General features: G+C 56.7%; 1 protein-coding gene across 1 annotated transcript; it reads left to right on the top strand.

The window, feature by feature from the left end:
- The first annotated feature begins 1,577 nt into the window (after window positions 1–1,577).
- Foxo6 (forkhead box O6) lies at window positions 1,578–21,889 on the top strand. The gene is made up of 2 exons (XM_059256092.1): window positions 1,578–1,991; window positions 19,818–21,889. Exons 1-2 carry the CDS (start codon window positions 1,578–1,580, stop codon window positions 21,081–21,083), a joined length of 1,680 nt encoding a protein of 559 aa, XP_059112075.1. The 3' UTR covers window positions 21,084–21,889.
- Window positions 21,890–24,005: the final 2,116 nt, after the last annotated feature.

Genomic DNA, 24,005 nt, shown 5'->3' with positions numbered 1-24,005 from the left:
GAGCGGCTCCCTCTGAGGTCACGTGATGATGGGATTAACATCTGAGTCCTCCCCTAGTCTATACAGTAGGGACCTCATTTGTCTCTGGTTGCTGTTCTTGCCATAGGGCCCTGGAAGGAGACAGGAGCAACGAAGATGCTCAATAAATACCCATTAAATGAGTGAATTTCCTCCCTCAAACATTCTGAACTTTGGGGATAGGCACTTGTCCCAACAGCTCATATTTGGGAAGCTCCCACATACTTACTGAAAGACAGTGATTTTGGTCCCTAGTGCCTGTGAGCTGGTAGAAATGTGAAGTCTCCACCCCAACACAGACCCACCGCCAGAAACTCGAGGGTGGGGGTCCAGGGATCTTTTTTTAATAGTATGCAGGATAAACCCTGCCACACGCTGAACTTTGAAAAATCAAAGCTCTAAAATTGTGCTTGCAAGCGCCATAAAAATCTAGGAAGCTCATTTGCATACGGAACAGGTAGGGTTGTGGCAACGCCTGGCCTACAATCCAGGAATTATCAAACCATTCCTTTTTCCCAGACCGGTCCAGGGCACAAAGAAGAGAGAGGAGAGTTAGATCAACGTTTGGTCTGGCTGTTGGAAGGAAGACTTGAAAACGTCAGGGGTCTAGAATCAGAGGGCGGGGCATTTCTGAGGGTGGTAGAAGGAGGGAGGGACCAGTGTTTTGGGCCCCGCCCCATTCCTGTTGCCCCGGGAAACCCCGGGTTGTAACAATAACCCGCTGACGCGCTCCTGGGAGGGATCCTATGGAGCCTGTGGGCGGGGCAGTCCCGCTGTGCACCAATGGGAGCACTCGGGATCCGCCCCCACGTCGCCCTCCCTCCAGGCCTGGCAAGGGGCGGGGCCGCGCCAGCCACTTCTCGCCTGCTCCCTAGGGGGCGCTGTGGCGTGCGGGGCTTTGGCGGGGTCGCCCTTAGCGGGAGCTCCGCGCCCCCCACAGTCTGCAGGCGGGGCACCCAGTAAGCAAGGATTCCGCGGCCCCGGGTGAGCACGCCCCGCCTCCTTCTGCGCCGGGCCCGCCCCGTCTCCGTCCCCCCCGCCCATCTCGAGGTGCAGCCGGCGCTGAGCGCGGCAGGCGCGGGAGCTGGCGCTGGAGCAGGAGCGGCGGCGGCGGCGGCGGCGGCGGCGGCGGCATTCACCGGGAGGCGGCGGCGCGGGCTCTGGCACGGGCTCGGGCTCCGGCATGGTGCAAGCCAGCCTCGTCCCGGGAGAGCGGGGTCCGCGCGCGGGACTGGTGCCCGCGGAGCGGCGGCAGCGGCAGTGGCGGTGGTGGCTGCAGGCGCAGACAGGCGGCAGGTGCTAGAAGCCGGGCTGGGCGAGGTGTGTGCCCGCTGGGCTCCCGGGCCGCCGCCCCCTCACTGCTTGGGTCTTTCCCTCCCTTCGTGCTCGCCAGTGCGTCCAACCCCCTGCCTCCGCGCCCCGGCCCATGGCGCCCCGCGGTTGAGCCGGCGCCGCCAGGGACCCCTCCCACGGGCCTCCCCGGGGCGCGCAGATCCCGGAGCCGCGCGCCCACCCTCCGCGGAGCCTCCCTCCCTGCCTCGCCCGAGCCGGGCGGGACCATGGCTGCGAAGCTGCGAGCGCATCAGGTGGACGTGGACCCGGACTTCGCGCCGCAGAGCCGGCCGCGCTCGTGTACCTGGCCCCTGCCGCAGCCCGACTTGGCCGGCGACGAGGACGGGGCGCTGGGCGCAGGGGTGGCCGAAGGCTCTGAAGACTGCGGGCCAGAACGCAGGGCGACGGCCCCGGCGATGGCCCCAGCGCCGCCGCTGGGCGCGGAGGTCGGACCGTTGCGGAAAGCAAAGAGCTCCCGACGGAACGCGTGGGGGAACCTTTCCTACGCCGACCTCATCACCAAAGCCATCGAGAGCGCCCCGGACAAGAGACTCACGCTCTCGCAGATCTACGACTGGATGGTCCGCTACGTGCCCTACTTCAAGGATAAAGGCGACAGCAACAGCTCGGCCGGCTGGAAGGTGGGGGCGTTCGGGCTCTGGGCAGGCCACGGGGAGGGGGGCTCTGGAACACCCCTAGGGGTCCTGGAGTGCGCGCCCAGGGCGTGAGGCAGGTCAGTTGACAGGCGAGGGCGTGCTGGCGGTAGCTGTGTTCATTCATGTCCCCTAGGAGGGATGCGCGGGATTGGAGGTCTGGTAGGGCAACAAGGGGACTACCTTTTTGAGACATCCCAGAAGAATATCTCTAGCCTGTCCTTGAGGGCATAGCAGCATAACTCATGTCCAGGCCACAGACACTGGGGAGCCCCCTTCGCTTTGTGTGACTTGTTTTACCCTCTCCACCAGGGCACCAGCTTGAAAGAGCTGGAGTCGTGACCTGGGGCTCCTGGCTGCTTTCCCTCCCAAATCTCTTTTGCCCTTCCTGGAGCCGGCCCCATGGTGAAGAGTGCTAACAGACCATGGGTCCGGAATTCTTTCTGGGGTGTCAAGAGTTCGTCCAGGAGCACCAACTAGACGGGGTGTAAAGCTTTGCAGGTCACCTGAGATGAGTTCTTCACGGGGCAGGTGTTGTCAGCCCCTTCCCTGGTACAGCGTGGGGTGGGGGCTGCTTAGTGATCCCTGCTCTTACTTGGGGGAAACATTGAAACCTGGGCGTCTATCTCTGCCCACTCTATGCAACTTATCTCCCACCTCCCTGGCTTCCTGGGGCCCAGATGCACTTAAGGAGTGGGGTACCCCAGGGAGTCCTCAGTGGCAGGCAGTGGAAAGGGGAGAGCCATCTTGGGAGATGACTTAGATGGGGGTCTTCACTGGGTTGTAGCTTCTAGATCCTGCTCCTCCTCTGGCCATCTTGTTGGGAAATGGGGCTAGCTTATGCATTTGGGGGCAAGAAGGCTTGAGGGGGACCCTTCGTGGGAGAGGGGGGCCACTATGAAGAAGACATGCCTGTGTCTGGAGATAAGGCTGTGTGCAGGGTGTTGACTGGCAGCGGGGTCTGAGAAGAGGGGCAGGGGCTATGGCCATGGACAGCTCCAAATGCATCTGGCTGTCCTGGGAGCCCACAGCTCTTGGGATGGTGGTATGCTGGCATCTTCTCTGGCCCTCCTTGACCATTATGGAGCAGGGACAGAGAAGTAGGTCTGAGTCTCATACCGTCCTCCAGTCCCCTGTAGCTCAGTTCCCACCAGAATACAACTTCCTCTCAAGTGTGTCCTGCCCTTGGGCTCGCTTCCCTTGTTTCCTAAGTCCACCTTCCACTCCTTCCTGGAGATTCAGTCACTATCCTTAGGGGTATAGAGTCCCAATGCCTCCTCCAGGAAGCCTTCCCCAGCCTGTGCTAGCCAGCTCAGGACTCCCCATTTTTTTCTGGCCCCAAGGCATGCATGGTGGATCAATCATGTGTGTCATGCTTCCCTCTCGGTCCGTCCTTCATCTTTGAAAGCCAGTGACAGCGTCAGGGCTGTTCTGTACCCATGGCACCTTATATAGAATCTGGCTCCAGAAGCCATCAGTGTATGTGTAGTAAAAGATGAGTGGGTGGTTCAGTGGGTGTGGCTTGGGAAAGAATACCAGGACCAGAGCAGATCTGGAGGGCTTCCTGTAAGAGGCAGCGCTCCAGTTGGTTTGGATGGATGAAGGAGACCGGGGGAAGATGGGAAGCAGGCACTTGGAGCTAGAAGCCAGGAGGAGACAGCTGCAGTTCACTGAGCAAGCATATTGGGGCCAAACCCTGTGCCAGGCTCTTCTTGTATCTTTAAAGTGCTCAGGCGTCCCCGAGCTGAGTTTTCCTATAACCATTTACAGGAGAGGGCTCTGAGGCCCAGGGGACAAAAGCCAACTGCCTAAGGTCCCACAACTAGAAAATGGACAAGTTGGACTCCAACCCAGGTGTGTCACCTCTCTGGGTCCCATCAAGCCTCTGGAACAGTGTCTTGTTGGCCCTGGTGGGAGTGAGATGCTGATGACTGTTGATCAGGGGCAGACATGTATCTTAGAATGTGATGGCAGCGTGCTTGGAGGTAATTGAGCCCCACGAGTTCATTTCTCAAACAGTGAGACTGAGGCTCTGGGGCGTAATAGGACTCTCTCTCTCCTGAGGGTGTCAGGAAGCAGTAGGCCCTGGACAAGGGCCCAAGTCTCCTGTCTGCCCATTGAATGCAATTCCCTCTGCACCACACTGCTGAGGACACACTGGCCCTCCCTGTCCCTTGCTCCCAGTCCTAGACTGGGCCACTGGGTGAGCAGCCCCAAGTTTGGACTCCTGCTCTTGGTCCTGGGCAGAAAGCACCTAGACTCTGGAGAGATTCTAATCCATGCTATTTCTTCAGTGGATGTCCCCACTTTACCCTTCTGCTCCCCCAGAGTCCCTCCTTTCCATCTCATTCCTACAACTTCCTGCCCTTCTGGCACTCCCAGTCAATTCCTCCAGAGGCCTGGAGGGGGAGCTATCTCCAACTCTCACCTGATCTCAGCTTGACCAAGGCTGGGTACACCTCAGGTGCCAGGACCAGAGATCCATTATTCCTTCATCCCTTTCATTCCCCCATAAAAGTGTTGCCCTTGAAACCCTGAGGGGTACCAAATCTTGATTCCATGGGGAGGGGCAGTGCACTGTGACTCCTTAAGGGGACCTAAGTTCTTGGTCCCATCTTCAGGATGCATTCATTACCTTGAGCAGCTTCCGCAACCAGGCCCTGTGTTTTGAGACAGGAAAGGCTGGTGGGTGGGGCAGGGGCTGGGGAAAGTGGGTTCCATATTCTGGGAAGTCTGATGTTCCCTCACAGAGGAAGTGGCACTTATCTGGGCTGTCTTCTTGGTTAGGGAAAATTAGGGAGATAGTTTTGTGAGGGGTAAAGTGAGTGTATGTTCAATGGCAGTGAGCAGGAACTGTGCCTGCCGGATTTGGGGGTGCTTTGCAGTTGCAGACTGGAACCTAGGGTTCTCAGGCTGGCAAGAAAGTGGTGCTGGAAAGGTGGAGTGGTCACCTCTGCAAGGGAAGAGAAGGGAAGGGAAGGGAAGGGAAGGGAAGGGAAGGGAAGGGAAGGGAAGGGAAGGGAAGGGAAGGGAAGGGAAGAGCTGATGAACTGGGCCTTTGCCCTGAAGCCCCATCTGTGATGAGTGGAGGGGGTCCCAGTGCTGCAGAGGACAGATCAGGCTTAGGCCACCCAAACCAGACAGAGGCATGGAGACTTCCATCGAGAGGGGGTTCCATCGAAAGGGCTGGTGCAGGTCCCCTGGGGACAGAGAGTATCAAGCCTGGGCTCAGGGCTTGGCCAGGAGTGTAGTGGCCCAAGAGTTGTGCTCTCAGAGTAGAACCTCCCATTCCCTCTCAGCTGCTCCCTAAACTCCACGTTCCCTCGGCCTTGGCCTCTTACGGGAAGCCTTCCTGGCTGCACTGCCCTGCTGTTCCTTCCACTGAACGCCTCTGGAGTTGTTCAACTCCTTTTGTGTTTCCTGGCTGCCAGTCCTTGGGGAGCTCCCAGGCCAGGCCTGGGCGCCTCCCATTTCTGTCCCTAGGCCCAGAGGGGAGGAGCCCAGTGGATGGGGACTTCCCCTCTCCCTCAGGGGCTGGAGCAGCCTTGCTGCTGAGGGGTGGGATCAGAAGGCGGGTGCTAGCCCCATCTGGCCCAGGCCTGGCCCTGTAAGTTCCAGGTGGGGCGGGGGCTTGAATGAGGGGGCAGATCCCAGAGGCCAGCAGCAGGGTCCTGCTCCTGGACCTGAGCGGTGGTTTGGAGAGTAGTACCCCCTCCCCCAACCCGCTCCACCAGGGCGCCTTCCCCCTCCTTTGTCCTCGGGGATCCCCAGCCTCAAGGGCTTGTGGGGGTGCGGGAGGAGGCGGTGTGAGCCCCGTTTGGGGGGGTGTCCTCACCCCCCTCACTGCACGAGCGAGGGGCTGGCAGCTGCCCGCCTCCTGGGCACGAGCCCGTGCCAGCCGCTCCTGGCACAGTTGCTGGCACGCCCGGCAGACTCCCACGGCCACCTGCTCACACCCACCCACGAGCGCTGGCGCGCTGCGGGCCCTTCCGGCTTCCCGGGCCTCCCGGCGCCCCTCCCCCGACGCCGTGCTCAGAGCCCCCTCCCCAATTCTTGGCTCCCCTAGGCCGGCCCTATGCGACCCCAGGCCCCCACCCCGCGCAAGTTGGGGAGCTCTCGCGGCAGGGCCTCCGGGATTGCCGCGCCGCGGGGGAAGGGGGGCCGGGAGGCAGCAGACAGACCGACAGACAGGGTGAGGGCCCCGCCTGCCACCTGGCGCCGCTCCAGCGGGACGATGACGGGCAGCGCCGTGCCAGGCGGTAATTGCAGACAGACTAATTTAAAGAGATGAGACGGTTATTTTTAACTCGCGTTAAGGTAATGAACGGCGCGGGGGGTTTGTGGGTTCGAAAGTTCAGCGCCCTCCAGCCCCCACTTAATGCGGATGGGGGGCTCTCTGCAGACCTTGAGGGCTCTAGCCTCCGGACTTACTCGGGTGCAGCGTGGAGGGGAACCGAGGAACTGAGGAGCAGGGAGGCCCTGCCAGAGTACAGGACTAGTGAGAGACCCATGCACCAAGCACATGTCCCACAGATTCTCACCGCTACCCTCTTTCCAGATGTGGAAGCGACTTGCCTTGAGGTCGCATACCCAGCAAGTACCAGTCCTAAGTGTTAAAACCCAATTCGAGCCCTCAGACTCCAGCATTTTCTGTGCCGTTGGGTAGGATGGGGTGGGGGTGGGGGGTAGGGGAGTGGGGGGTGGTGGTGTTCCCTAGCTGTTGTTGAGAAGGGTTTGGGTTTGGATTTGAAAAGGCTTGGGGCTCACCTTCTCTTGTTTTTGAGTGACAGCTGGTGAGGTTTAAGGGTAGTCAGGAACTGTGAGTGGAAGTGAGCCTCCGGGGTAGAGCTGCTTCTCTGACCTCTTAGCAAACTTATCAGCTCCTCCCTACACCTGCCATGGGCCTGCCTTCACTTTGGGGCTGAGTGACCGGGAAACAGAGGAGGGTGGGACTGACACCTCCTCGTTAGAGCCCCGTCTACCTCCAGGTCAAACTTTGGGTCACCGAGGAAGTTGAAGAGTATAAGGCTGGATGCTAGCTACGCTTACCCCCTCTAACACATTCCCCCCTGGGACTGTCATTCAATGGCAAGACACACCTTTTTAGCCTGGAAAGACACTTTTCTTCTCCCCAGCAGTGCCCTGTAGCATCACTCACTGTGTCCAGGTGTAACCCTTTGTGGTCACTTGGAGTCAGGGCTAGGTGAGGGTGCACTGAGCCCCTATGGGGAACATGATTCAGTATGTGTGAGCTGACATGAGTCCTTGGTGTTCTCCTCTAAGTCCAGAGGACCTTAACACAGTCTCTGGACCCTTCAGTACTGTGACTTACCAGTCTTTCGGTGCCAGGAGCCCAGAGGATCATGGTACTGAAAGGACTTCTCCCTGGTGGACACCTGTGAGTATGCACGCGGATAGTCTTGAACCAGAGCCTCCTGCGTAAAGACGCCTGTCCTACCCATGGCAGCACCCAGGTGGCAACCATTCTGCTAGCACAAGGGAGTGTTCATGACAGCCCCAGCTGGCCCCGGAGCAGGCAGATGGGGGGCTCAGGGTGTTGGGTGGGCATCAGCTTGGGCTCTAGGGCCTGAGGAGGGTGCTCAAGGGGACAGCTGGATCTGGAGCACCCTCCTTCTCCTGGCACCCCGGTTACCATGGAAACACACTCCTGTTTGGGAGGGTTTGGCTGTTTGCTGCCTTTCCCCCACCCCCCAACCCATATGTGGAGGTGGGAGGGGGCCAGGTGGTGTGTGGGGGTGGGGCCTCCCACACCCTACCCCCAGGGCCTCCCTCTTTACTAAGAGAAACCTTCCCGGTCTCTAAGGGGGCTGCCTCCTGTGGGAAGGGGAATGAGAAGGGAGCCTGGATGCTAGGCAATCGGTCCTATTCATTTGCACATGTTCTCGAATTCCTTTTTTAATCCTGTGAGCTATGCATTTGTTGTCCCATTTTGCAGTTGAGGCAATCAAGGCCTGTCTGGGAGAGCCTAGATTTAGATGGGACCTGTCTGTTTCTACCCTGTTTCTCCCATCTCCCGCTGCCAGAGCTTTCTCACTCCCACAATAGTAGCCGTCCTTCCTGCTGCAAGAGCTTCAAGATCTGCGTTAGAACTCTTAAGGTTCCTCAGTTCCCCCTGGGAGCCAACCAAGCCAGAACTACCCTGGGTCCCTGGGCCCTCTCCAGGGCCCACCTCCCGGCTGTGTTTCCTGCCGCCTCAATGCTCAGGCACCCTGGCACTGCCACCTTCACAGCTGACGCTGAAGTTCTCAACCCGCACCCACTGCCACTGTCACATGCCCACCAAGACAGCTCTCCTTGCTTGGTCCCTTTGGGACGCCCTTCAGGGAAACTAGCCAGGGTGCTAGAGTAGTTTGATTGAAGCCACCACCATCCAGGTGGTTCTAGAAGCCAACATATCTATCCTTGAGGATCTTTGCCTACATCCTTGGCTGTCCACAGGCCTGTCATCAGAGAGTCCCCAGAAGCTTTTCACCAACACACTTGTCCAATCCCCATCTCCATTCTTTGGGCATGAGCTCTGAAATCTATATTTTAACAGGTATGTTGGGTGACTAGTCGTTCAGAAGCCACCCCTTCGATGATGGCCTCCCAGCCCCCCACCCCCACCCCCTGTGCGCTCACTGTGGGTCAGCTTCTTCTTTAACCTGCATCCTAGTTAAGCCCATGCTCCTTTTCCTCCCTCCTGCCTAGAGACCTGGACCTCATGCCATCAGTTTCAGGAGACTGAGCTCCTGCCCAGCACCTATGTCTATCCCATGTAGCAGAACCACCCTGTACAAGATGTGGTTGGAGAGAAGGGAGCCACAGCCAGAACTGGCACATGCTGCTCCTGCCAGCCTTTGATGCAGGGCAGAGGGAGGTGTTGGAGGGTGATATTCATCCCTCCAGGCCTGGAGTCTGAAGAAAGTGACAGTCACAGACCCTGTCCTAGCTAATTCCCCCCTGGTGGGAGAGAGAACATATGTACAGCCCAGCATTACTTGTCCATCCCTGGGGGAGCCTAGTGTGATACTCCAGGCCCTGGTTCCCAACCTTGTCAACCTTTCCTGACCCCTTCAGTCCTCTGACACATGCTTCAGCCACCTTAAACTTCTAGCTCAGGATTCCACCTGCCATGTGCCAACACATAATATATTCTCTCCTTGGATTTTCACAGTTGCTCCATGATACTGTTACTGTGGCTGTCTCTCCCACTGGCAGATGAGGATACTAAAAGAAATTAAGAGGCTTCAGCTATGCATGTCAGTACTGGAATGCCCCAGGGCTGGTTTCTCTCTAGTCCAGCACTCTGGCCAGGTCATTCCAAGTTGGCTTTCTGCCCCTGCAATGGTCTTTATGCTCTCCCTTGAAGTCTGACACCAAGGCTTCTAGCATGGGGCATGGGTCCTGATTCCAATCTGCCTTTCCCAGACAGACCCTGTCCCAGAGCAGGAGCAGGCCAGTTTCCTGTCCCCCTGGCTTACAGACCCAGGGCTGAGGGCACTGTAATCCAAGGCTACACCATTGGGCACCTACTGTGCAATGCTATCAGGACGGGACTTGACCTTGAGGGGCTGGGAGATCAAGCTTGGGTGATGAAGACCCAAAGAGTCTGGTTCTGGACAAACACAGTCAGGACAGGACAGGACAGAGAGGGTCATATCATCAGCTGTGGGGGTTTAGAGGTCAAACTCCTGGGACTCTTTGGGGAGCCCAGCAAGAATAGAAGCTGGAAAAGCAAGAGTGGCTTGGAATGGCCGGCGAGCTCAGACGTGGGAGCTGGCACCCCAGTGGGAGTGGGAGATGGGATGACATCAGAAGACAAGTCACTCAAGAGTTAGGTCCCAGATGTCAGGCTGAGTTCTCTGCAGCCATCCCACCATGCCTTAAGACTCGCGGTGAGACTGGCCGGGTTGTCTGTGCAGTGAGGAACTTGGGAAGCCGATGGCACTGGCAGAGTCTAGTTATGCTTGCCTCTGTGGCACCCAGGGCAGCTTCAGTCTTAGTTTCTTCCTCTACAATGACAGTCCTATGTCTAAGCTTTCTTAGAATTTCAGGAAAAATGCCTATAAAGTCCCCCCAAGAAGTCTTATCAGATCACCACTGTTATTCATTGCTCTGTGAAGGGAGCTACCTGCCAGCATATAGGATAGGACTCCCTGTGCATGCCCTTGAAGGGTACACGTGTGCATGCGTGCATGTGCCTGTGTGTGTGTTAGAGGAGTCCCTCTTGATTCTGGTCCCTGAATACAATATGTGAGAATGTTGGCAGTCCAATCTTCTACCTGCCCTTAGTTTGATCTATTACTTTTGAGTCTCCAGAACTTTCCCTGTGGCCTTGGGAAGCATAAAGAGCAGATTTAAGGCTGGACGTGTGCGTGTGCATGTGCGCGTGCGTGTGCGTGTGCGTGTGCGTGTGCGTGTGCGTGTGTGTGTGTGTGTGTGTGTGTGTGTGTGTGTGTGTGCAGGTGCACTGTATGTATAGAGGTCAGGTGTTGCTCCCAGCCTTATTTTTGGCACAAGGTCTCTTAGTGAACCTGGAGCTCTCTGCTCCAGACTGTCCGGCTGCTGGTCACAGAGGATCTACTTGTCTCGGACCCCAAGCACCGCTCTTATGGCTGTGTGCTTCCACTTCTGGCTCTCACGTGGATGCCAGGGATCCGAGCTCAGGTCCTACTGCTTGTGCAGTGAACACCTTCCCGTTGAGACAGACCCTCAGCCCCAAGGATCCTCATTTTCACAGATAAGAAAGCCGCTTGTCCAAGGTAATCCTCCAGCCTAGGGGCTGCCTGCTTCCCGCACATTAGGCTGTCTTTGCCCTACTGCCAGGCTGTGTGACCTTGGGCAAGACCCTTCCCCGTCTGTCTCCTGGTTCTCCTCCATCAGCAATCTGGGGAACTCTGGGGCCTCCCTCCTGTCCCCTCCTCTGTCCTCAGCTGGCCTTGCCACCACCTCCTCTTGTAACCTGAGCTGGGCCTTGAGGAGGAGGAGCTTGCCCTCTGCCAGAGGCACCTGCCAGCTAAGCAGATGTGGAGATGGAGGCCCCGGCAGGGAGACTTGAAGACTTAAAGCCAGCTAGGCCGGCACTGGGGCAGTCATACTTTGCACACCCAGCCTGGCCTCTGGCCTCTGGCCCTGGACCTCACCCAAGCACTTGTTCATTTTTTTCAGTGGACATTTGCGGTGCTCCAGTATGTCCTGAAGGACCTCTGAGGCTTCGGGAGGAGACAGATGGCAAATGAGGTTGCTGCCCTGGTCTGGGTGGGCTGCCCTGGGCTCTTGGAGTCCCTTGTCGTGGAAATAGAGGGCCGAGGGCAGCCCCTGGGGGCAAGGGCAGTGTCTGTGCGGGTGGCTGTGCCCCTGGGAGAGCAGATGGCTCTCTTGGCACCATGCCCGATCCTCCTCTTTCTCCCTCAGGAGCCAGGCTGCAGGGCTTGGGCCCAGCTGCTAGGCCTTCCCCAGAGCTGGGCCCAGGGCAGGGCTGAGTGAGGTCACTGCAGCTGCTCCCAGGGCCTGGGCAAGGGAGCAGGGAGGAGCTGCCTGCAGATAAGAGAGGTGATCAGGCTAGAGGGGTGCCATGCCAAGTCTGAATGGCTTTGCAGTTAGTTCTGGGGAGGGGCAGCTGAGCCAGTTGGCTCCAGGACAACCCAGGAGCTTCTGCCTGGCCTAGGCGTCTCCTTAGAGCTATGGTTCTTAACCTTCCTAATGCTGTGACCCTCGTGCTATGGCGACCCCCAACCACAAAGTTATTTCGTTGCTACTTCGTAACTGTAATTTTGTTTCTGTTATGAATCATAGTGTAGACATCTGATATGCAAATCCCTGGGGGGGTGTCGCAACCCACAGGTTGAGAACCACTGCCTTAGAGGCATTTCAGAGCAAGGGGCGCTGGATTGGCACCTGTTAAATGAGGATACTAAGCTCAGAAGGTTGGCTCAAAGACTTGGTGATGTAGTCATAACATATGGTAATAAAATGATAATATTTAATATATGGCGATCTTAGCCCGGCATGGTGATCCTGGCGCTGGGGAAGCTGAGGCAGGAAGACTGTGTGCAGCTGGGCTGTATCATAAGACCCTTTTTCAAGAAAAGCAAAAAGTAGTCTTTCCCCTTAGTTATGCTGAATTCTCCTGAGAAGCCAGGAAGGACTGAGAAAGGCACAGGAGGCCATGGTAGCAGGAGCCCCTGTGGAGACCCAAGGGGAGGCTCAAGAGGACCAGCAGCCGGTGGCAGGTTCTTAGGAGTTGCTCAGTGAAACCTTCACTAATCCCAAGCATGAGCAGTCAGGCACTACTGAGGGCCCCCTCCTTCCTCGCCGCTTCCTGTGAGCCCCACCAACTTTAGTAGAGGGGACAGACTCAGTTGAACTCAGTCTGTCATTAGCACTGTGGTGTGGCAGACAGCTATCTCTAGGGCTTGTGGAAGGGGCTCAGAGCAGTCCTGGATGGGGGAACAGAGCCTGTGGGGCGAGGGGGAAGGACAGGAACATGGGAGCAAAGAACACAGAGGTACCAGAGGTGGACATTTATGGTGGTTGGAAGCCCAGACAGGTCTGCTGGTTTGGTGAATGTGGCTGGATAGACAGACACTTAATAAGGCTCCTGAGTGTCCAGTTGTACTCAAGCCCAAGGCTGTGGGGCAGGGGTGAGCTTGGACTCTTGTTGTTTGCCTGGGCTAGTTATGTGAGCTCTCATGTGGGGGGGAAGGGAGGGAAAGGAGGAATAGGCTTGTGTATTCCGACCCTTGACTTCATGTCTTGCTTCATTCAGTATTTGGTTCCTCCTGGACTCTGGCTGCCCATACTGTTCCACCGATGACCCTCAGGCCACTTAATGGGCACCTGTGGCTCTTTGCCCTCATCTGCTCGCCCTTTTACCCCTCCTCCATTGCAGACCTTAGTACCCAGGATTTGCACATGACCTCTAGATCCTGACATCATCTACCAGGAAACCTGCCTGGAGTGAACACCCCAACTCCACCCCAGACAAGAGGGCAAGCGTCACCCCTCCCCTGACTCCCCACCCTCTCCACCCCCGCGTGCCAGACTGTGGGTCTGACTCAGATGTGTGCCCCTGGAAAGGCAGGGGCTCTAGGAATAGACTGAGGGGTAAGGGACAGGGTTGGGGCTGCTGATGGGACTCTGAACCAGGAAGGATGAGCTGCTGAATCTGTGGAACCTTCCCGGTGAGCACTGGAGTGATATCAGGGAGATCAGAGACCCACGGGTGGTCTCTAAAGTACTGAGGCTGGAGCTGGGTCCTTGTTTACCATCATACAGATAAGGTTAGACTCCTAAGGGCCGGCCTGAGCTGAGATTTTTGCCTGGGATGGAACCTGTAGAGGCATCTATACCTGATGGTGTTGGGTGGGAGAATGGAAGACCCAGGACTGAACTCACCATCTTGGAATCGCCCCAGGGACCAGGGAGACCAGAAGACAATGCTGGGTTGGTGGCTAGGCAGTGGGTACAGGGTTTGCATATCCTGCCTCTGATGAAAACCAGGAAAGCCTGAGCTTGTGAGCCAAGACAGGGATAGTTGCTGGGATAGAGAGCATAACAGTATCCCCTGCCCCCCGTGGGGGCAGGGAGGAAAGAACATAGGCTTTGGAGTCTCCTAACCCGAGACCCGAACCTAGCTTCCTCACTTCCAGCTTTGGGGCTTCCACATGGGAGTCATTCAACTCACCAGAGCCTCAATTTCCCCCTTTGTAAACTAGTGGTCCCTTCCTGTGGGATGCTTGTCAAGATAAGAGAACCCCGCCTACACCTGGTATGTAAGCAGGTGGCGCCTTTCTCCTGCCTCAGTACTAGGAGCACACGCCAACAGCATGCTTGAGCCGAGCTGGCTCACGAGAGCAATTGTGCACACTTCTTTTCAATTCTTCACTCTGTGACTTCACACTGGCAGCTTCGCCGGGCTATGTATGGTAGGAGAACCCATACCACGAGGCAGCGGCAGCTACAAATCAGTCAGCTGGATGTCCCCCTCCTGGAGAGCTGGTTGTTACACATTTACCAGCTTACCACTGAATGTGCCCCCAGAGAGGGCAGCCTTCCTCATGCCCCCTTCCCAGGACCACAGGACCACGGCAGAGAACATGGATGTCCACGTCCCAGATTACACTCTGTCGGCCCTCTGTGGTCCTAGTGGGGACAGAGTGAGAGTTGAGACAGTGGTGGAGCTCTGGTTAGGCCAAACAACTTAAAAGGCAAAGTCCATAGCCCCTTCTTGGTCTGGAAAAATTGCATATAGTTGGAAGCATCATGCAGCCCCTTGCCGGCAGGAACACCAGATGAGGGGGTAGATCGCTCTTCTTTCCACTCATCATTCCCCACCCCTCCGCCCAAACCTGGCAGGTCCTGGCTGGAGAAGTAAGATTGGATGAGGTTGAGCTGTTGGGGAATGAAGCTGTGCTAGGAGGAGAAATGAGGTTGTACCAGAAGATAAACGAGGTGGTACTGTCAGGGAATGAGGTGGTACTAGGAGGCAAGGTAAGGTGCATTATTAGATAAATGAGGTTGTACTGTCAGGGGGATGGAGTGTACTTGTAGGAGAGATGACGTCCTGCTGGATCAGCTGGGTTGCACCATCAGAGAACACAGCCACACCACAGGAGGAAGGAGCGTGTCCGACTTGGAGGATAAATGAAGGTGTCCTGCTGGATAAATGAGGGGCCCCGTCAGGTGAATGGAGTGCTGTTAGCAAATGAGGTTGTACTTGCTGGATAAATGGGACTGGTGTGCTGGATAAATGGGGTTGTGCTGTCAGATGAATGCATTACTGCTCGTGGGCGAAGGGTGTCCTGGGAATAGATGAGGGTGTCCTGATGGATAGATGAGCTGTCACCGTCAGATGGAGCAGACCCTATCCATGCAGGAGGCACCAAGGTCGAGGTCATTCTCAGAGTGTCTTCCGGCCTAGGGGAATGGTGTGGGTGGGAGGTCTGGGTGTGAGCCAGCCTGGGGCAATCTGGGAGCAGGTGGAGGGAGGCCTGGGAGAGCAGCAACTGCCTGTGAGCCCTTCTTCAACGTGCTGGGAAGCCTGTCCTTCCTCCACCATGGTGGGCTTTACTTTTCCCACATCCCTGCTTGCTTTTCATCCTATCCTGGGTTTGCTTCCAAATGCAGTTTGGAAAAGTCCCTATTGTATGCCAGCCAGGGCTGGTTCACTCAGATCTGCCTATGACCCAGTGTCTGTATATAATGTCTGTTATTCTTTCACTGAACAAACTTTTAAGTGCCTAGTATTTGCCAAACACATGGAGTACAGTAAAAACTGGGTTGGGGATGGAAATCACTACCCTCACAAAAGTTCTACTATAAGGCAATCAGACAGTAAGCAAAACATGATCAATACATTACTCAGAGGCTGAGTATCCCTTATCCAAAATGCTTGGCCACATATCTGTTTCTGATTACAAAATTCCTTTGGATTTTGGGATATTTGCATAGACACTGAGCATCCCTGAGCCACAAATCTGAAAGCTATAAACTTAAAAGTTGGCAGATTTAGATTTCGGATCTCTTCAGATAAAGGATTTTCAAGTTTGTGTTCATTTCAACTTGTATGCACCCAGAAGGTTATAGCTTTAGAACAAGTCAGGCTGGGGACCAAGACATAGCAAGGAAGAGGGAGAAGTTTTAAGAGAATTGTTGGACTGGGCCCCAAGGGAAAGGTGCTTGGCGAACAGATGTGAAGGGAGATGAGAGCTCTGTGAGCATCTGGGGGGGGGGGGGGGACCTGGCCTGGCGGGTTGGAAGCAAAGGAGAAGGTGTGCAGGGTGACATCTAAGGGGTCATGCAGGGTGTCTGAGCTGTGACTAGGCCTTTGTTCATTGAGGCGTCAGGCAGGGAGGGACCTCAGGTGTTTAAGCATCTCTGTGTGAAGATGCTGCAGGGAAGCAAAGGTGGGACCCATAGCTGTTGGAGGAACTGGAGCTTCAAAGTGCCTTGCCCCAGGGTTGCGCTGTTTGTGTGTGTGTGTTGGAGCTGAAACTGACATCTGGATCCAGTGCCAGAGCCCATGCGCTTGGCCATATGCCATTCTTGTCAGGCTTCCCTCCCTAGTGGGTGGGCCCCAGGAGGGTATTCACCCAGGCCCAGGTTCCGAGGAAGAATGGGGTGGGCATGACTATAACCTGCTGTCCTTTCTTCTGCCCCTACATCATTTCCCTGGGGCCCCCCAAATCAGGGAGGTCCTATCTTCCCTAGGAGATTGTGCCAAACCTAGATGTACATGTGGGATGTGGGAGGCCCCAGAAGCTGAGCCCAGCCCTGGGCATCAAGGGAACTTGGGCATGCCTGGGCCGTAGCTGTGGTGGTGGGTTGCTAAGCGACTCCAAGAGGGAGCCCTGGTTACTGCTGCCTGGCAGAGGCATCTCCCTCTTCTACCTCCCTCCCCTCCTTCATGGCCTCTGGCCTCCCAGGAGGCCTTGTGGGCAAGCCAGAGTTGTTATCAGTGCTTGACACTGGATCTTGGCTGCGAGCTCTGATTGGCACCAGGTGACTAGGCCCTAAGGAGATATGCTGGGACACAGGCTGTGGGCTTCTCTCAGGGGCACAGCCCCAGTGCGCATCTAGAATAGAGCCCAGCTTAGTAGTCAGAGGCCTAAGTCTCCCCCACCCCAGCTCCAGACCACCTCTCTGGGTAACCCTGAGCAAAGCCTGGCACCCTTCTGAGCTCAGCCGCCCCATCCATCTGGCTTGCAGAACCCTTCCACGGGGCCTCATTCATGGAGAATGAGGGTGCCGAGTGGGCAGGGCTTCCCTGTGCTGAGGACTTGAGTGTGTAATGATTCAGATTTACATCAGATTTCATTTATGAAAAGAGAATCCTACTTTAAAGGGGAAAAAGTTGCAGACTTCTAGATTAGACCATTTCAAAAACTGTTCAGGGTCAAACTGGGAAACTCCACAGAGTGCAACTGGCCCAGGTCATCAGCGTGGGTAATGAGACAGCCCTGGAGAAGAATATGGACTTCCCCTAGGCCAGGCTTTGTGGAGTGGGTAGGTGGAGTACCACACTGGGGGGCAGGAGGCCTGGGTGGCATATCCCATGACACCAGGTCCTGGGCCACCTTGGATAAGCTCTTTCTTTTCCCCTGGCCTGTAAGCGCCATGGCGCGAGGCTGGGGCTTGAGCTCCCAGCCTCCTGTCTGAGTTAGGGTAAGGGGAGAAAGCTGCAAACCTTCATGGGCCTTTATAAGGTTATAAAGAATGGGAGTGTGTTTGAAACACACGCAAAGTTCTAAAAAGGAAGCATAGAACTTGTAGGCCCTCTTGACCTTGCAGCTCACACCCAGTCTTCCACATGCGCAGCTCATGGGCATGGTCTGCATGGGAGGTTTGAGGAACATGTGAGTACTGGCTGAGAGTCTTTGCAAACTTTCTGACCTTCCCTGGCCTATGGCAGAATGGAATGTCCTCTACAAAGACCAACCTGAAATCATATTTGGCTCTATGCCAAACAAGCTGCGTGACCTTGGCAACTCACAGTCTATGAGCCACACCCTCCTCGTTTGGAGCTAAGGATCCCAATCCGACCCTATAGGGTTTGGCATAATGATTACAGGAGATAAGTACTCAGGGATCCCAGGGCCAAATGGAGTGGTACTATCTAGGTGCAATTACCTGGCAGTGTCCTCTCCCCACCCCCTCCAGCACTCTGAGCTATAAAGCTGTGCTGCCTGATGGACTTCCATTCCAGTAGGACTGGGAAGGTGGGAGGTGGAGCTTCTGACAAGGCAGCTAGCTAGTCCTGGGGGAAGAGAGCTGAGGCCTCCTAGGAACTGAACACAGGTGTGGGGGAGGGGCAGGGAGCCAGGTGCATGGGCGGGCCAGGGAAGGGAGTATCTACCTGAGGGAACATCACTCCCTGGGGGTCCAGCTCCCCTCCTCACAGAGCCCCAGGAGAAGCCAGGGAGGACAAGGCTGCCAAGCTCCAGCTGTTGCCTCCCAAGCCCATAAAGTGTCAGAGACAGCCAGCTTGGTGGACCTGGGATGATGGACAGCCAGCCAGCCTGGTAGAGCTGGGATGATGGAGATAATAATGGGCAGGAGAAAGGATCTCTGGAGACTGATGGGGACAGGAGGCAAGAGGGAGAATCCTCGAAGATTAGTGGTTAGGGTGTGCCTAGGTGGGTTAGCAAATTAAGAGCAAGTCCAGTGGCCTGGGCAGAGCTGGAGTGGTGCCTGGCATCACTGCCTAGCTGTGGGGCTATGGGCAAATTATATCATGCCTCTGGGCCTCTGTCATGCGGTGGACGAAATAGGGTAATTCTGGCCTCCCCAAGTAGTTGATGCCCAGCGCAATTGCACTTAAGTCTTGGTGTTCAGGAGATGGTGACCAAGCAGGTCTGCTGAGTCTAGGGGTAAGTTCTGACCAGACAGAGGCTTAAGAGCACCTGGATGGAGTGTTCGCCAACACTGAACCACACCCATTAGCTCGTGTAATGATCTTACAGCCTTAGGTGAGGTGATGACGACAGCGTGTGTTTCAGAGTAGCTCAGAGACTGACAGACATGGTCACACAGCCAAGTGACCAAATAGCCTGGCGTTCTGCCCAGTCCTCAACTAACCAGGCCCATAATGTCTGCTGCACAACAGTGTCTGATCAGGAAGGTCAAGGCTCCCGGAGAGGGGACCCAGCAGAAATTCTACACCAGGTTTTTGTGGAAGTCAGGCTGGTGGAGCTGTGGGCTCACCGTGCCTTTCTCTGAACTCAGGACAGGGCTGTCCAAAGCAGGTAGTGACCCCAAGGACACTCCCGATCGGCACAGTAGGAATTCAGATGAGGATATAGGCAGGGTGGCAGAGGTAAAGGCCAGGAGATACTAAGCGAGAGCAGACAGGCTCTATGGAGCCTTATTTAAGCAAGCTTCTTTGCTTGTTTGAAGCTGTGTCCCTGACTGTAAATTCAGAATGTGTGGGAAATTGTATAAAGGTCTCATGAGGAAGGGACTTTGAGAGCAGAGCTGAGCCAGGTGGGTCAGAGGGACAGGCAGCCTCTGAACAGGGTCCATCAAGGGCCTCTGGAGTTTACAGGCCCTCAGAAGAATTGGGAGTCAATCTCCCAAAAGTCTCAGGCTTATAGGCTTATACCTGTCCTGGGGCCCCCTTAGCCCGTTCCGCTTTCTCTGGCCAGGCTTTCCCACAAAGGGTTAACAGTCCTCTCTACCTGCAGTTGCATTTTAAAGACACGAAATTAAAGCAGGTAATTTATTCTCCCCACACACGAAAGAGCAATTAGTTCTAAACAGGGCTTAATCAGTCACCGCGAGATTGATTTCTGGAGCCCTGGGTTTTCGGGCTCCTGGCTCCATGCCAGGCTGGGGAGGGAGGGGGGCGGACAAATGAGCCGCGGCGGTGGCATGAGCCCTTACATAATCTGCTGGGGGGCGGGGGGGGGGGGCTCACAGTCTAGCCAGCCCCTCCAGAGGCTTGGCTGAGTTTGGGAGATGGGGTCCTGCTCCCCTGCTGAGGGGCGACACAGGTTCAGAATAGGGCTCAAAGTGGGCCATATTCCTTAAGCCCCAGCCCCTCGGGCAGTGTCTACATGGGAGGTGGACAGGGCAGGGTGAGGGCATGTTTGGGAGTGTAAATGATAGATATTCTGGCTTTGTCCAAAGTGATACTTACACCTGCACTCTCTCTTCTTCTACCCCCTTTTACCCATTGATCTTATTTCCTCCCATCCTCCTTTGACCTCCCCCACCCCCTTTTCCTCCCATCTTCCCATCACTTTCCCCTTGATCCCTTTGGCTTCCTGGCTTTCCTTTTCCTGCCACCCATGCCCCTGTCTCCGGCCACAGAACTCCATCCGGCACAACCTGTCGCTGCACACCCGGTTCATTCGCGTGCAGAATGAGGGCACTGGCAAAAGTTCGTGGTGGATGCTGAACCCTGAGGGCGGAAAGACTGGCAAGACCCCGCGGCGCCGGGCCGTGTCCATGGACAACGGGGCCAAGTTCCTGCGCATCAAGGGCAAAGCGAGCAAGAAGAAGCAGCTGCACCTGCCGGAGCGGAGCCCGGACGACAGCCCTCCGGGTGCACCGGTTCCAGGGCCCCTGTCGGCCTCCGCCAAGTGGGCCGCCAGCCCGGCCTCACATGCCAGCGACGACTACGAGGCGTGGGCCGACTTCCGCGGCAGCGGGAGACCCCTGCTCGGGGAGGCGGCCGAGCTGGAGGACGACGAGGCCCTGGAGGCCCTGGCACCATCCTCGCCACTCATGTACCCGAGTCCCGCAAGCGCGCTGTCGCCCGCCCTGGGTGCTCGCTGCCCTGGCGAGATACCGCGTCTGGCCGAGCTGGGAGGCCCGCTGGGCCTGCACGGTGGCGGCGTCGCGGGGCTACCGGACGCCCTGCTGGACGGCGCGCAGGACGCGTACGGGCCGCGGGCACGCGCCGGGACTCCCGCCTACTTCGGCGGCTGCAAGGCGGGCGCCTACGGTGGGGGCGGGGGCTTCGGGCCGCCGGCGCTGGGTGCGCTGCGCCGTCTGCCCATGCAGACCATCCAGGAGAACAAGCAGGCCAGCTTCGCGCCGGCCGCCGCGCCCTTCCGCCCCGGGGCGCTGCCCGCGCTGCTGCCACCGCCGCCTCCCGCACCGAGGCCCGGCCCGATGCTGGGCGCGCCCGGGGAGCTGGCGCTGCCTGGCTCGGCCCCCGCTTACCCCGGCAAGGGAGCGGCCCCGTACGCGCCGCCGGCGCCCTCGCGCAGTGCCTTAGCCCACCCCATCAGCCTTATGACGCTGCCCGGCGAGGCGGGCGCCGCCGGCCTGGCCCCACCGGCCCACGCCGCAGCCTTCGGGGGTCCGCCCGGCGGCCTCCTGCTGGACGCGCTGCCCGGGCCCTACGCGGCTGCTGCAGCCGGGCCGCTGGGTGCCGGGCCTGACCGCTTCCCGGCCGACCTGGACCTCGACATGTTCAGCGGAAGCCTCGAGTGTGATGTCGAGTCCATCATCCTCAACGACTTCATGGACAGCGACGAAATGGACTTCAACTTCGACTCAGCCCTGCCTCCGCCGCCCCCGGGCCTGGCCGGGGCGCCACCCCCTAACCAGAGCTGGGTGCCGGGCTGAGAGCCACCCTGCTCAGCCTGGGTGCCCCGGTCCCGTCTCCAAGGGGCCTCTGTCTTCCCATCCCGATCCCTGGGTCCCCACTTCCCCGATCCAGCTCCACGGGAGGAACCAGGAGGCAATCCCAGCCCAGCTGGAGACATCCCCTCAGAGCTGAGCGCAGAGGGAGGTGGGAGGGAGCGGCCGGGACACCTTGTTATTCCTGTTCGAACTCCTAAGACCTCCTGCTGGGGCTGGAAGCCTGGGAGAGGTAGTTGAGGTCCGGCTAGGTGGGACTGGGGAAGAACGAGGCGGATGGCCCTCTGTGGATGCTGATGCTGGAAGCCACCTAGGAAATGGGGCGGGGGCGTTTCTGAATCTTCAGTTCTTATTGCTGGGCCATTTGCGGTAATGTGACGCACAGCCCACCCAACGCCAATCTGATTCTCAAATGACACTTTCCCTCACTGGCCATAGAACCACCACACGAAGCCAGCAACCCTCTCGTTCACACCTATCTTGGTCATCCATTCTGCTCAGTCCTCCGGTCGGTCCTCAGCTACCCTCTGGTTCAGTGTCTCCCACCTCTGCCAGTCCTGGCATCTCCTCTCTCCTGTCAGTCAACCCCACACTCCTGCAGTACTGGTCACAGCCTCTCCAGCGGGCCTCAGTTCCGGATCCAGCCCCCAATCCGACACCCCTTTCTCCGTGCCAGTCCTGGCCCCTCTCTCCCATATTTATAAGTGTCCGGTCGGGGCGGGCGGTGGGCGCGGCGTCCCCGGCGCGTATCGTAGGCAGTGTACTGTGGCCGTGCCGTCAGCGTGTGCGTGTGCGTGTGTGCCGTGTCGAGGCCGTGTAGAGTGCATTGTACAGCATATTTTCATGAATAAAATTGTTTTAAATATTTCCCGCGCCTTGGGTTAGGAGGAGGGGGTGGTGGTGATGAAAGAGATTTTAGAGGGTGACTGTGAGCCAGGGTCCCTGTTGTTGCGGCTGTTGCGGCTTTTTGTCTGGGTACATGGCCGGAGAGCTACTCAGCTGCACATTGGTTAAGCGCCTCCCGAGCTCCTAATGTTGGAAATAGTCTTTGTGGGGGCTCTGCACCTGTTTTCTTGTGAACACGTGCAAGCAGAAGATTTCCTGCCTGGGGAAATTCCTGAATCAAGCCTTAGGGATTGGGAGAGTGGTAGGGGTGTTTGCTGAGACTCTGCAACTGCCAGCCTTGTATTAGCATGAATTTTATTCCCATTACACAGATGAGAACACAAGGTCAGAGAGGGAAAATAATTTTTGAAAGGTAAGGGGTGTTTTTTAAAAAAAGTGTTAGAAACACAGACGTCTGTAGGAATCCATCCAGTTCCCTTCCTGGAACAGCTGTGTTACCTAGGGCACCGTGTTAGTTACTTTTTTTCATTGCTGCAACAAAGTACCTGACAAAACTAACAGATGGAAGGAAGGAAGGAAGGGTTTATTTGGGCTCACACTTTGAAGGTGAAGTCCATCATAGCCCGGAAAGCATGGCGGCAGGAAAGCATGGCGGCAGGAATGGGAGGCAGCTGGTCACATTGCATCTATAGTCAGGAAGCAGAGGAAGCAGGAGTGCTGGTGCCCAAGTCAAAATTTCCTTTTTTACGAGTGCACATACACCCCAGGACACATGTGGAGGTCAGAGACCAAGTTTCTAGAGGTGGTTCTCCTTCCACCATGTGGGTCCTGGGGATCAAACTCCAGCCATCGGGTTTGGTGGCAAGCCCCTCTACCCACTGAGCTTTCTCCTTTTTATTCAGTCTGGGATCCCCAGAGCTCATGAGGACAGTTGCTGCCCACATTCTGGGTGGATCTTCCCTTCTCAGTCCAACCCCTTTGGAAACAACCTCATATACATGCCTCTGGGTGTGTCTCCTCGGTGATTTTAATTCCAATCAAGTTGACAATGATTAACTGTCCCAGGCACGGCTCACCCTTGTTAGCCTTGTTTTCCTAGTCTGTACTATAGCATCTAGCTTCCATCTCAGGTAGATGAGAGAAGATGTGAAATAGCCAGATCCCGCCCTGGTTCATTTGTCTGGAAGGAAGATAGGGCGGATCCATTGAAAGCCAGCTCTTGTACCAAGAGTAGCACATTGTCTCTGCCTTGGGGACATTTGGAGGCTCCTGGGTGTTGGGATGGATAAAATGACAATAGATGATCAAGGCTGTAATGAATGAGGGGGGGATGCTGTGGGGGTACTTTCACCATTGGGCTTTGAAGGATGGTTGGCATTGGGGGAGGGCGAGATTTAGACAGGAAATGACATAGCTAGAGACAAGAAGCTCGTGGATTACAGAGCCAAAAGCAGCTGAGTTGGGCTAAAACTCAGAAATGGAAAGGTTGCCAGTGGTGCGAAGACTCCAACAGGCAGTCAAGGAAAGGAGACAGCAAGGGCATAGGTACTCATTGTGACTACCAGGGCATGGGGGGGTGGCGGGGTGAACTGAAAGGATTAGGCATATTTTTGTGTGTGGAATGCCTGTGACTCGGTTGTGGAGTGGAGTAAGGGGATGAGTCAATGATGTTGGGTACCTGAGATGAGGAGCACAGGACCAGGAGCACCCCTGGGGATGTGATTCCATTTGAGTTACTGCCTGTGGGGATCAGGAGGGATGTTCAGGAGCGCTTCCATCATATGACTGACATTCTCAGGCTTCGGGCATCATGGAGGGCTGCAGATGTCTCCCTGGGGTAGGGAGAAGTCAGAGTTCAGGTAGACCTCTGAACTGGAGAGGGAGTTCAGAGAATCAGAAGCAAAGAGTTGAGAAGACTTGGGAGGGGGGGAGGGTTGCAGAGTGGGATAAACACTGCACTGTCTCTGGTGTCTGGCTCTAGAACTCCTTTGGCACCAGAGGAGAAGACCACCAGCTAAGCAATGGAGTGGGGAGAAGGAAGGCTGAGACACAGAGGTCCTT

The sequence above is a fragment of the Peromyscus eremicus genome, chromosome 2, assembly GCF_949786415.1.
Source record: "Peromyscus eremicus chromosome 2, PerEre_H2_v1, whole genome shotgun sequence".
NCBI classification, from domain to species: domain Eukaryota; kingdom Metazoa; phylum Chordata; class Mammalia; order Rodentia; family Cricetidae; genus Peromyscus; species Peromyscus eremicus.
This window is presented reverse-complemented; position numbering and strand designations above follow the sequence as displayed.